The following is a 13761-nucleotide window of genomic DNA, read 5'->3' as shown; positions in this document are numbered from 1 at the left end:
CTAATAGAGTAAAGACCCTGATATAGTAAAAAAAAAGCCAAAAAAATAAAAGCGGCTTCTTCCAACTGAAATGCCGGGCAGTAACCACTTCAACATGAGAGCTACTGAAATAGTACAACAGTTAATGGCTATCTTCAAGAGAAAAAAATGTACACTGCACCTCAAGACTTATAGTGCAGACGAGACGTAACACTGTAGATGTATATTGGCCTCCTGCTCACGCATATTAGCATAGGTGTGGCAAGGCATGCCATGTACACAGCAAGTATCTAAGCCACCGTGTCTCTCCACTGAAGGCAGCCGACGTTCGCCATGCAATTATTTTACCCCACAACAATAACTCAATCCTTTGTCTGTTCAGCAACAAGAGATTCTTCCTTCTTTAATCTGTCTAGCCATTCGATTGATTTCTACACTAAAAAGTACCCTGCAATCAATGCTTTGAAGCATCTGGAATTCGCACACAAAAAAGGTGTGCCAAATTAACCGGTGATAGAAACTCGCAAAAGCCATTTTTAGTGCAAGTAGTGTCATTAATATGCAACATCAATGCAGGCCAATAAGCTATATTTTAACAACGAACAAAGATGAGTTACACACATTCCAAAAGTATACAACTATGGCTCCTGCTTGGCTCAAAGTGACTGTAACTGAATTTAAAAATTCCTCTAGGGTAATAAGTTTGGTTTGGTACACAGGGTTCAAGTCAGACTGGATTTTTTTTATAGTTTGGTTCCGGTGCAGCCCTGGTGTGCGACATTGGCTTCCAGATGGGAACGTGGATGAGCTTTCTGATCAACCTTGTAGGTGCTTTTTTGTTTTTCTGTATGGCACCCAAATGGACACTTGGCGCAATTATAACAGGCATACTATTTACTTCTTTGATTTTCTCACTGCAAGTCTGGGCAGCACACACAACTGCTTTCTCGTCATCAATGCAACTCAATCTCACCCCTTGTGTCAAGTACTAAAAACGTCATTCCTAAATCGCAGAGTAGCTCCAGTGATTTTTCTGCCACAACAGCAACTACAAATACCATAGTGAGGCAAACGCATATAATGTGGCCCAGTGCTAGTAATTGGTGAGGCAGTTGCTGAACTAAACTTGTTTCAACATTAACAACAACTGCGAGCCCATCACACCAAGCAGTGGCGTTAATTTTTAGCTGTACTGCCACTGTTTACAACTACTTGGTAACATATGCGACCTTTTGCCACCATTTGGAAAACATGAAAGCCCCCCTACTACATACTAATATATTCATATTTTACCGTTACCTGCATTCAGAATTCAGCTTGTGGCCTGAGTCGTCAATAAACCTCAGCTGTTTCCACCCTGGCTAGTTTACTTAATTCAAAAAGCAACCACTTCCTCTGCAAGGCAAAATTACCAAAGCAAGACAGCTGCTACAAGTGACCAAAACTATACACTATGCTATCATACAGGAATGAGAGGTCAATAACCAAAGTGCAGGTGCACTTGCTTAGCAACATTCATGCCACTGCATGATGCAGTGGGACACCAAGGGCAGCGTAGTCTTACATGAAGTGAGCAGAGGAAAATGACACGAGGATGGCCCGCACAGCAGACTTTCAACTTTACTACAAGACTGCCAACTGTTGCTGAAATCCGTACTAGGCAGAACCTTCATAAAAGAGCGAACTGAGGAAACAAAGGACAAAAATAGGGGGAACCCCGCACTTCTTGGCCATGCCAAATTGATTGCCACTTGTCAGACACACTCGGTCATAATGATTAAGTTTCCGGCTCAGAGTTAGGTCAGTCCTTCATGCGTCTGTGATCCCGAACAGGGGGCATTTATGTTGGCGCATAAGTGTAAATTCATCCTTCTCTCATGCCTGGGTTTCCCCGTTTGCATGTATACTAGATAAAAGTTATGCTCAGTGCGTGCTGTCCTCATGTCCTTGCAATTTTCCATCTGTAAGGTTGCCCAAAAGATTGCACTTCAAAGTATAACCCCCGACGCCGAATGAACAGATAAAAGACACTCCCTGGAAAAGGTTCCCTTAAAGGAGTACAGACAACAAGATGTCTGGAATAATGTGAAAGACAATAGATGTGGAATTCACCGGTGCCAGAATATATAACTGAATTTTTATGATGTCATGAGACAAGTTCCCTTGGCAAGACTGCATAAGGGCTGTTCCAAGTAGCAAAGCAGTGACCACACTACAGTTTTCATGTGTCTCATGTGACACAAATGGGTCCGAGATGTCACAGCCATCGTTGGGTGTTTACAAATGAAACCACATGAAAGAAGTCACATGAAAATTATTTACCACTCCTTCACCCAAGCCGTGTGCATGTTCACATTTCCTAATATATCACTCGAAAGGCAAAACAAATATTTGGTTTCTCTACTTCTTTCAGGAAAAGAGGGCATAAAAACCTCATTAGCATCCACCCAGGTGCATGCAGTTCCTTTTGTAAGCATACCAACGGCTGTGCACCAGCAAACTTGGTGTAGACTGCAGGCATGGCCGCATCTCGGATGTCCTTGACCTGCTTCAACTTCACCTTGCCCATCTGCACCGCAAGAGAGAACATGGCTCACCTTGTGTACTGCCGCACTCACTACAAGAGCTAAATGATATTTTTAGCCTCAGGCACATTGGTGCATTTGTTCCAATTCGCCTTTTTCCCAAAATGTAGAGCCCTCTGGGAGTGGTTAAAAATTCGTCTGCTACTGGTTGAAAATGTCCTTGTGAGATGCAGCCACCTGCAAAATGGCACTTGACAGCTACCGCCATCTGTCGCATGGCCTCCCGAGGTCAGCTCCGGCTGCACCGATCGCAAAGGCGAAGAACTGTGCAGGGAGGCTGGTGGTTTGTTTACAACCAGGGGATAGGTGTGCACAGCAACCTTATGAAAAAAAAGTGGATTAAAAAAAATAAACAGAAAGCCGGCAGGTGTAGATGCAAACAGAGCAGGCATTTCAGCAGTTACGCATTCCTTAACCCAAATAAACATTGCTTATCCATGAAGAAGTGCACTAACATCTACTGCCATGGGAGGCATGAAGAAGTGCACTAATATCTACTGCCATAGCAGGCAATTTCTATGATAGTTCCTACCCAAGAATGTATGGAAATTTCAGTACATGGGTGCCTTGCTCTTCCCCTCCCCTGAAAGGCAGCCCTCACATCCTTGGATTCAGCAGACCATATCGTGTTACTTCTGTCCACATCTGTACAAGGAGGTTGGAATAGAATCAAAACTGCTACATATATAGAAGAGGAAACTTTATGTTTTCATTTTTTCTTACAGTGAAACTTTTTTTTTTTTAATTACGGTCCCCTTAAAGCTAAGGGAGTAAGATTAAGGACACATTTTTTTTTTCTGTTCAGATCTACTGGGCTAACTGAAAAAACACTGCCAATAGCAGGGACAAGCACAACCCAATCACAAACAGCCCCCCCCCCAAAAAAAAATTATAAAACATCTCAGAACACAACTGTTACATTACGATGGGCCAGCCTAGGAGGCAATGTAATGAAACAAAAATTATGATGAAAGATTGCTTCCGTCATTCTTTTGGCCTTGTTTCTGTAACAGCATCCCACTAATAGCACTAGAAGTAATTTTTTTCTAGCTCTAGTGCCCCTCTCGACATTGTGCATCAACCCTGTGGCATCCATAATGCAATGTATGTACAAACAACGCTTCTAAACTTGGATGTACCTAGAAAACCTTTATATTCTGGGATAAAAATATTTCGCAAGATAGTCTGCATGAAATATTCAGGAACAAATTCTCTGCCATGGCAGACCTAATTTGCTGTCAAAACTAACTACACAGCTAAAACCAAAGCCCCTTAATTAGCTTTTTTTTTAAATTAGCACTGTTGAGTGGTTAATACTAACGGGAAGTTCGAAGCCACGGTCAAGACGATGCCATATCCATTTTTCAAATTAGAAAAAACCTGCTTGTTCTGAAGTCCCGCATGCGAGAAAATCTGTTGATTTTTTCTGCACAAATCTGAAACTGATGACGTGCCGCCACGACTATGGCACCCATTTTGAACTGTATGAGCTGTTGTGCCAAATAATTCAAATTGTTTTGTTTCATGACATAGCACAAGGAAAAGGACAGTCCCTGCCAAGCGCATGGTGACTGCTGAAAGCCACGAAGCAAAAGAGAGTGCATGACACATCACAAAAAGCAGGCAGTTCAAATTCGGTACTGCAGATATTGCAACACATCATCAGCATAATAGCCGTTTCTACCACCAAGCTTCCTGCCTGCCTAATGCAAGCCAACTTTAGTGCCCCTTCACGCTTTCAATTGCTTGACATTTGCAAAATGGTCCTGATAAAACCAGCTATAATTGAATAGCAGGACTTTCTGCATCATCTGCTTGAGGCAAAAATCAGTCTTTGGCACAATGTTTACTTTGCAATATGCCCAATTGTGAATTCAGATAGCAAGCTCATACAACTCCCTCATTGCAAGGAAACAAATGAAAATTTGCACAAGTATGCAGCATTTTCATGAGAGAATATAAATGTGCAGACAAGTTGAAAAGCTTTGGACATCACCTCTTTGAAAAGCTTGTGCTTGCACTATCAATAGCTCCCATAAATAATAAAGCTCCAAAGGTGACGAGATCGACAGTGAATTCTGTGGATGCAGAGCGATGTGGACCTTTTATATCACTTCAAGTGGGTAGCATCTTCTTTCCTTATCAGCCAGCTATGTGACTCCGCGAGGGCGTTATTCCTTTTATGCTCTGCTCATCTAGTTGCCTCATTGGCACCATAGGAAGAAAGTCACAGGCGAAGCAAGCAAGGAAACCGGCGCAAGATAGAAGTTCAATTCAGGCACTTTTTGGCCGTCAGTCTCATTCCTTTTTTTTTCTGCACAATACCGATCACTGTTGACGGAACATTGAAATGGATCGCCGACTGACAAATATGCTTATTGAAAGCCACTTTTTGAGAAAAATGCACTCTTCAAATGCACTACTGAAACGGGCTCGAGAAAAAAATAGCTGCTCACCATTTTACCTTGGCAACTGTTGAAAACTTTAATACGATTCGGCTTCATATAGGAACTACAGAATGTTTCCGTAAACCGAGCCTTACCCACAAAATGATATCCGATCCACGATCTAATGTATTCGATCGCTGTTCTTTGAAAGTATCCCATGGCTAGACGACGCAATGCCTCTTCGTACGGCAAACACGGTGACGGCAGCGTCCGCAACTGGTATCGGCCGTACGACCGGTAGCACAAATTACATGGTGCACTTATAGCAGCTTTAGTTTACGCAATATTACCGGTAAAATTGCCGACGCCAATGCAGGTTCCCTGAAAAAGCCGCAAAATCAACCTTTTCTCAAATGCCCTGGACATAAAACTGCGCGTTGCGCCAGCTACCACTAACATAAAAACAGAATAAACTATTCATTGAACAGTTTAAATGCACTGAGATAATAGCAGTGCCACTGCTGTTATCTCTCACCACGTAAAAGAGCACAGCTGACGCAATAACACTTACACCTACAACGAGGCGACAAGAAAGAAAGCGGCAAGCTTGCACGCAGTACAAACCACGACACGGTACACGAGACGGGAGGACGACACAAACAAGACAAATTTCACAGCATCCTTACACTAGCGAAGGCGGGTGATGCTACATTCACACCAAATCGGTCTAGGGGCGGGGCTTTTGCTTGTCACGTGATCAATGACGCCATGGCGTCGGCAAAAAATACATACCATAAAAAAGCGCGCTCCGCGCGTTCCTTTCGGCCGTCGATCCGCGCGCGCGCTTCTCGATCTTCTCTATCCATTCCACTGTTTCCTCGCGACCATGAGTAACGCTCCTGAACGTCAGGTGCTCATTTTGCGACGCTACCTCAGCGACATACATGAGGAAGGAGGCTACTGACATTGATACTTGAAACAAGATTGTAAAAAGTTGGAGAGATCTCGGCTGACAACGTGAAGTAGCTGTGCCGACTTCACGAGAGTTCGATGCGTCACCCAAAGGTAAGCTCCTTTCTCAGTGTTGGCGCTTATAGCCAGTAATATATGTATGTGTATACGCATGCAATCAGCACTCGATTTTTCTTCTGCCATTTAGCTGCAGCACGACAGCATTAAGGCGAACTGTGCAATGCTGTAATACTGTACATAAGAGCAATAATTTCGCTTTTCGTTTGTAGCAAGGATTGCGCAAAATTTATTTGCGTGCGCGCGAAAGAGAGAGAGAGAGAGAGAGTGTGCGTGCGTGCATGTGTGTGCGTGCGCGTGCGTGTGTGTGCGAGCGCGCGCGGGAGTTATTTATACGAACCTGATAAATGCGTGCCTCTTTACATACCCAAGCAAAAAAAAAGTGTGTGGCAAAAGGTAGGGCGGACCTTTCTCGCCGACCAAAAAGTGGCCGGCCGACCTTCGGCACCCGAATGAGGGCCGGCGTCGGGGATTGACACTGACCTAACGTCAGCCGAGTTTCGGCAATCGACTACGGCTCGACCTTTTGACCCGACGTGACCGACCACCTGCCGCACGTGGGCCTGCCGTCTGCCAGCGTTACTGAATGGTCGGCCGCTCGTCTGCCCTAGCATTTTGCTGACGAAAGACCGTACGTCGGCCGGTTGCTTCCCGACGCCGGTTAGTGGCCGGCATCGCCCCTCGTGCAGGTATCATGCCATGCATTTAAAATATCGTGGCCCATGCATATATAACGGGGTAACACATACAAATGCATCAAGAAAAGCAGTAGCTTTTCTGATGCCATGAAGAAACAAAAGCTGCAGTATTTGGCGAAAAATTTATTCGTCAACAGCGTTCAAAAAAAGCTCGCGATTTGCTTTTTAATAAGCGTGGATATATGACTGCGCGTGTGCCACATATCGAAGATGGGCTTGAGGGTTGGTCCTTCTTTTGGCAGCCTGTCGATCACTTGATGTCTGCGACTGGTCGGATCTGCGGCAGGTTCCATCTTGGTCAGCTGTATGAAGAAAAGTGTTTTAATTAAATATTTCCTTTTCGCCTAGACTTTTACATTGCAGGCAAATATAGGGTGGAAAGGTAGAACAAATAATGTCTGCTCACTGCCACCAACTGCACTATCACATCAATATATTTTATGCGCTTGACTTCATGCGACCCTACTGAAAACGCATTAGCGCAAAGCCGCAATAGGTAATCAGGATCCGTGAATGCGCGAGAAAGGCGCGATCACTTTGTTTTGCTGGAGTCATGATGTTGCAATTTGCAACCGTAGCGCACTCAAACCTTATCCTCCCGAAGCGCGTTCTTGCATGCTAATGCTGTAATTTAATAATTCTAGCAAAACCAAGTGTCCGCGCTTGTCATAGAGCGCGTATGAGGGATTCCAACGCGGCAGAACAAACAGTTTCCGCGATATTTACATGAAACCTACAATAAGTTTATTCCGTAGAATACAACTTAATTTTCTCAAACTAGATGGAACTTTTACAGCAAAAGCGACCGGATATTTAACGATAAGTCATCTGATTTATTTTCGTTATTTAACAACCGAGCATTATTTTAAAAATTGTCTCATCAGCCAAGACGGCTATTTAGACAGCCCAACTCTTAGAAGCTTATAGAACCCGTTGTAAATTTTTCAAGCTTGAAACAAGTTAGCTGAGCACCTCATGAGCATGTAAGCACCAGGAAATAATCCGCACGATGAAAATACAACTGCTTGTCCAGAAAGCAAGCGCACAGAGCAAAATCAATGTGAAACGGCTCAGATCTGTGTGCATCACATATATAATTCCAAAATCCACAAAATGAACGCACTGGCTCACTTACCTTGCCAGCATACCGCATCACTCAATCATCAATTTTCACGTATATACATCATTACAGTAGCAAAAAAAATAATAATAATAAACACGGCATAAATCTTGTACTCAGTCCTGGCACGAGCTTGCTTGGCAGTAGCGATGATGCTAGTACAGCTTCTGATCGCTCCTATGGCGAGGGGTGCTGTAATATTTATATCAGTGATAGCATTTGACATTTAACTGGTCCCATCGATGTGAGTCGGATAATCGAATTTTCCGAACAAAATCAGCGCTAATACCTGTCCGGCAAGTGCACCGCCATGAAGAAGTGAAAGATCAGCGTTTTAGTGTAGAGGAGACCAAGGACTTCGGGCTTCGGCGAAACGAGCTTCCACTGTCGCAGCCAGTTTCCAGATCAGCTGATATCGCCTCCCTGCACGATCAGCGCAAGGCGCGCACACCAATTACAAAATATGCATTTACAGTAACAAGATGCGCATAAGTCTCAAAACAATACATAATTAGTTGCAGTACATTATCGTATAGAAGAAAACCAACGCTAATTTGACTTACCTGGTCGGTATACATGTCAGTGCATGCACTTCGATGTGAAGAAGTGAAAGACGGGCGTTTCGGGGCAGAGGAGATCGGACCTCAGACTGCGGCGAAAAGAGCTAATTCCACCGCCGCAGCATCGTTTCCAAGTCGGCTCAGCACGTCTTCCTGCGCAATCAGAGCGAAATGCGCACACATCGATTATAAAAAAAAAAAAAAAAAAAAAAAATGTACGTAGTAACAAGATGCGCATATATATACGCGCTCCAGAAACAGTTGCAGTATATTGTCGTATCGAACAAAATATGTGCTAATTGGACTTACCTGACCGGTATAGTGAGTGTCCCTCCATATTAAAAGGCGAGCATTTTGGGGCAGGAGATACCCAAGGACCCAGACTGCAGCAAAATGAGCTAACTCGGCCACCGCAGCCAGCCGCAGCCTTGTTTCCAAACGGCTCAGCAAGTCTTCCTGCGCGATCAGCGCCCACACCTATTATATGTATATATGAAGAAAGATGCAAGGAGTATATAACAAGACGAACATATGCTCCAAAACAATACATTATTATGTTCAGTATAATATCGAATCGAGCAAAAAGCTCCTCTGATCAAGACCGAAAGATCATGTACTTACGCATGTTTTGGTGAACTTCGGCACGAAGAATCTGTACAGAGCGGCTGCAATCATCAGCTGCATATATGGGCTGTTCTTTTCAAACGCTGACTGCTGCAGGAGGTTGAGACAGATTGCATTTGCGCGAAATAAAAGCGGACGATAAAATTAGGCAGTAGGCATCGCTCCCACACGGAGGCTGGCCGTCGACTGAGTGGCGCCGCGCATCTTAGCTCGCGCGGGATGTTTTTTCCCCGCCTTTTGGCCACGTGACCTCAAGAAGGGAGGAGGGGGGGGGGGGGAGAAGCTGCAAAAGCAGCGATAATCTCCCTGTGTGCGGTGCATGCAATTCTTTTTTTTTTTTTTTTTCACCGCTATTTCTCTCTGCTTAGGCATTCCTGTCGCCCCCCGCGGTAGGGTGCCTCGATGCCTTTCGCCTCCCCGTGGTTCTTTCCGCTTTGCCGCAGGGAGAAGAGATGGACCGATGGGGGGCAGCGGGTCCCGCGCAGCGAGAAGGTTTCCTTTCTTCTTCACGCCCCCCCCCCCCCCCTCCCTCCCTCGTCGTTCAAGAAGCGTCGAAGTAGTTTCTTTTCTAAAACAGCGCAAAACAACAGGGACGAGAGAACGAAACGTACAACACGAGCGCTTTTCTTTTCTTTTATTTTTTTCTACGGCTTCTGTAGAGCCCCCGTCTTGATACCAGCGGCTGTAGTTCTTTGCATGAAAAAAATATGACTTGGAGTGAATGTATGTAATGTTCTTTTAACCGAATATTTTCCACATAAACAAAGTGTGGGGCAGTAGAACACCTGCAGCTTCATTTAGCCAAAATAGCAAGACCTGGCTACGTATATAGTGTTCAGCAACTTTATCGGAACCGTCTTTTCCAAGACGGTTAAGTTGCAGAACACTGTATATTATGAGTGCTTTTGCAGAGATTACATAGTCCATGCGGATTTATACTTCCCAAAGCAGTACGTGGGTTATTTAGAGTCCCTCGGGCTGTCATATTAATCGCGAACCACATTTCCGTTTTCGCGTTTGGTTTCCATCATAATGCGGCTTCTGCAGCTCGACTAAAGCCCGTGACCTCGAGCTCAAGCTGGTAAATACCGATTGAACCACATAGTAACTGCTGCAAGTTTCCGACAAAAATATATTTTGTCCATTTGTTTTAGGGATGCATGAAAATCAGTAGAAGGTCGCAGGGCAAAGTGCACCGGATCCGGATGAAAGCTCATAAAAGCTCACCGCCTCTTTTCTTGACCCCGTACGAAATGTAAACTCACGGAGGCTGCGAAACGAATTTAAGGGCGTTTAGGATTGATAGGTTTCGAGGGCACTGGCAAAAGTAATTGACGGTTAACATATAAACCTTAAAGGCACGTGATCTCTTCGGTTTACCGTGGGTTTGCTTAGGGTTACGTTATAGGTTAACTTTATGATGAGGTTGTTTAAATTCAGAGGTTACCATTTAACCATAAAAAAAAAATGGACAATTACATTCGTGGGTTCATAGCAGTTACCGCGCAAATCGTATGCACTTAATACTAAGTATGCTTCAAACAGACAATCAGCGCCTACCAGTTCACAAATTCAAGCATAAGTTCATGACAACTCGCGATCAACTACAGAGTGTACCATACCCGCCGCGGCTCAGTTAGCGCGCGGTTAAAGCTTTATTTCAAAATATGTATAAATAACACTTAATTTCACCTTCTGTTGCGCAATGTATAATTCTATCAGCAGGCTCAAATGATATAGTGTCAATATATATCATGCACGCGGTATAACTCAATGTTGCATAAAAATAGCTGTTTCAATGATACGAATTTTCCACTTTTCTCCTGCTAAGTCGACTGCCTCATGGAACGTAGAGGGGAAACCTGCTGTATTGCAGGAGACTTTACTTTGATATGCACAATGTTATTTAATGATATATTATAGCAGCAGTGAATACGCGGCTGGGGAAAAGGGGATTCGAGGAACTTTATATATATTCTGGCATTTCATACCATATTTCTGCGTGTGAGGCTGACGTTGAAGAATTTAACACAATGTAGACCCGCCACTGGTGCAGGAGCCGATCGATCCTCGTCATGTTGCGCGGGATTCTCAAAACGCAATCCCTTTGAATTTTCTCAAAAGAACCAAAGGTTACTTCTTGCACAATGCTTGTGTTCGCAGGAAGTATACGTTCGACAGGCGAATCGTCCGGGCGATCGGCTCTTTGCGTGCCTTTCATTTTTATTTGAAAACTATCAGGACCACATTTGTGTTCTGGATAAAGACAGTCGGCCTCGGCATATTGATATATCAGGAATAAAGCTTTCCTAATCCCCGTGTTTCAACTGAGGCGGGCAAATATTTGTCCCAAGCTGTTCCATTTACCCTCATGTCGGCAATATACCCGAGTTTCGTCTATCCAGAGTGCAGCATATATGTATATATGCGAAGCGTTACAGCTCATTTGGTCCAAAAGCCACCTCGCTAACCCGGTTTTCGCTTGAGTATCGTCGAGTTTTGTCTGAAATATTCGGAATGTGGTAGTAAATATGGAGATACGGTCCAGGTTCCCACCGGGATCTGTGACAGATGCTGCGCCTTTACTTTCCTATAACCAATTTACAATTAACTGCGGTTGTCCACCGAAATACAGAGATAGAGAGAATAATGAGAAAGCGTTGTATCCCGTCGAATGTTAAGGGGAAGCTTGAGCGTCCCCCTAATTTTTATTTCCTTCTTTCAAATATTATTAACTATTCCCTCGTACCACTGTGTAAGGTCGTGGAACAATTTACTCTGTGCGACTGCAGACGTGCGTAAGTGCGTGCGTGCGTACGTGCATGCGTCACACACGGCTTCGTGCCGATGTCGGGATAGACTTTAACTCAATAATCTCGGACATCTTGTTCATCCTAAAGTTATAGCTAATTAACGTATGCGCAAAACTTCTGATAAAGCCTAGTGCACACAGGTGCACATCTGTGTTCCTTGATTGATTGTTTATTGATCCAGCCTCCCAATGATACGACCCTGCATGGCTTAGCCCGTGTTTTCTTGTGTATTCCTCTTGAAAAGTCAATCTACTTTGATTATATTTTCACTATAGCTAGGTGGTGGCGCCTATTTGGGTTCCGCCTTGTCTTCATTATGCCCTTTTTTGTGCGCTATTGGGTATCCGAGTTAGTGGATCACATAGGTTAAGTTGGGCGGCCTTAACTTTTATACTGGCTTTTTTCCTGGTCAGGGGAAACAGGCGCACGTGTTCGCATAGTTAGAGGAGATGTTTGTAGACGGAGCATGGATAGCCATAGCAGTATCTAATCTCTGCGAAGCGCTCTGCTATTCTGCGCCCCTATACATATGTGCCAAACGTATGCGAAGTGGGAGACGCCTGTTGCACCCAATCTCCCGCATGCTCTAAGAGACTTTCGGTGGCGCACTGAGTGTGGCGTATTCGATCCCCACCAAATTAAGACAGGCTTTACAGCTGGCATATTGATCCGCACTGTATCAACTCAGGTCGAGTCTCACACACGTGTCCTTAAGGACTGCGTCGCAGCTTGGACATTCCGCTGCCTAGCGCCGTGAGCTTTTTCGTCGCACAGTGGAAGGCCGCGCGAAGCGTTCGAACAACGTTGTAGTGAAGTCCGTGGGATTGATCATTTGACAGAATAGGAACGCGGTCGATCGTATTCTTTCGGTGACCACGTTGTCTACTGTTCCCCATGCTAGTGCGTCTCACCTAGATATAGCCAGCTGTTAGTTCTTGGAGAGCACAGCTTTATCCGGAGGTTGTTGACGCGGCACATCCACCTCAGGAAGGTCACCTGTACATCGAAGTGATTTGAACTCGGTTCTTGTCTTGAAAGACGCAAGCCTGCGGCTCACGCGTATATGTGTGAGCACAAAGGATCGAGCAATCGACTGTCTGGAAATTTGTTAGGTGGTCAGAGCTCCCGAGGGAGTCCTGTTGCAGCTGCGCATTATTGATATACAACGTGTGACCAGAAACTCACTGCATTATATATTTCTTGCCGCTACCTTATATGTTCGGTACTGTTTGCTGTTTTACTGATACATTATTTATTGTCCCAGTGTGCTTTGCTATTTCCATGTTTATCAATAAGATTTCTTTGGTTCCCTGCTATGTAAATGGTTGAAGTTCACGCCTCTGACGTCATGATCGTTTCTACTCTCTTATCCCGGTACTTTTCAAGCAGAAGTCTTAAGTTTCTGGACCTATGCAGCATTCCTTCCATATGCAGGGCTATTCTACAAGCGATCTCTCGGCTTAGTACGTACGACAGATAATTCGCTTTAATCACTTCCGATACATGTTCACGCCTTAAAACTAAAGTTCTCCATATTATTAGTCTGCAAGCCACAACAAAAACCCGAAATTGCGGCAGCTGCTTCAGGAAAGAATTCTTTTCAATTAGCTTCTTTTATTGCGCGTACCTCGTGTAGCTCTCAATATTCTTAATTTTTAATCACTCTGTCTAACATAGGGGTCTCAAACTCATATTGATATGCAGGATGCGTTGAGAAAATATGTCTCTCGCGGACCAGCCCACGAAACACAAAAACAGCTAATTGACATCTAGAATATGTCTAGGCCAAGAAATGGGCACTTCTAAAAGAAGACTCATTTGAGACGTTCTGTAGACCCCAGAGCTACAAGCCTTCCTGTAGCTCCGATTTAGCTCTGCTAACGCTACGCCAGTAGAAGTCTTGAAAACTTCTCGCCTAGAAAAATTTTATACTTGTTCTAGACATTGCTTCTAGCTGTAGCTCTGC

General features: G+C 44.3%; 1 protein-coding gene across 12 annotated transcripts in view; it reads right to left on the bottom strand.

Annotated features, from left to right (window-relative positions):
* LOC146182567 (uncharacterized) overlaps nucleotides 1-5630 on the bottom strand; it is a 115056-nt gene extending 109426 nt beyond the window's left edge. Inside the window, exons 1-2 of one of the 12 annotated variants that reach the window (XM_084608852.1) lie at nucleotides 5523-5630; nucleotides 2459-2548 (exon numbers count right to left, since the gene is read on the bottom strand). In XM_084608852.1, coding sequence (XP_084464978.1) covers nucleotides 2459-2548 — 90 coding nt within the window. In that variant the 5' untranslated portion in view covers nucleotides 5523-5630. The other 11 variants (XM_084608859.1, XM_084608858.1, XM_084608850.1 and 8 more) reach the window with 11 other exon arrangements.
* Nucleotides 5631-13761: the final 8131 nt, after the last annotated feature.

This window comes from Amblyomma maculatum, chromosome 7 (assembly GCF_055883805.1).
Source record: "Amblyomma maculatum isolate TAMU_Amacu chromosome 7, ASM5588380v1, whole genome shotgun sequence".
Taxonomy (NCBI): domain Eukaryota; kingdom Metazoa; phylum Arthropoda; class Arachnida; order Ixodida; family Ixodidae; genus Amblyomma; species Amblyomma maculatum.
The sequence above is the reverse complement of the archived record's forward strand: the minus strand, read 5'-3'. Positions and strand labels throughout refer to the sequence as shown.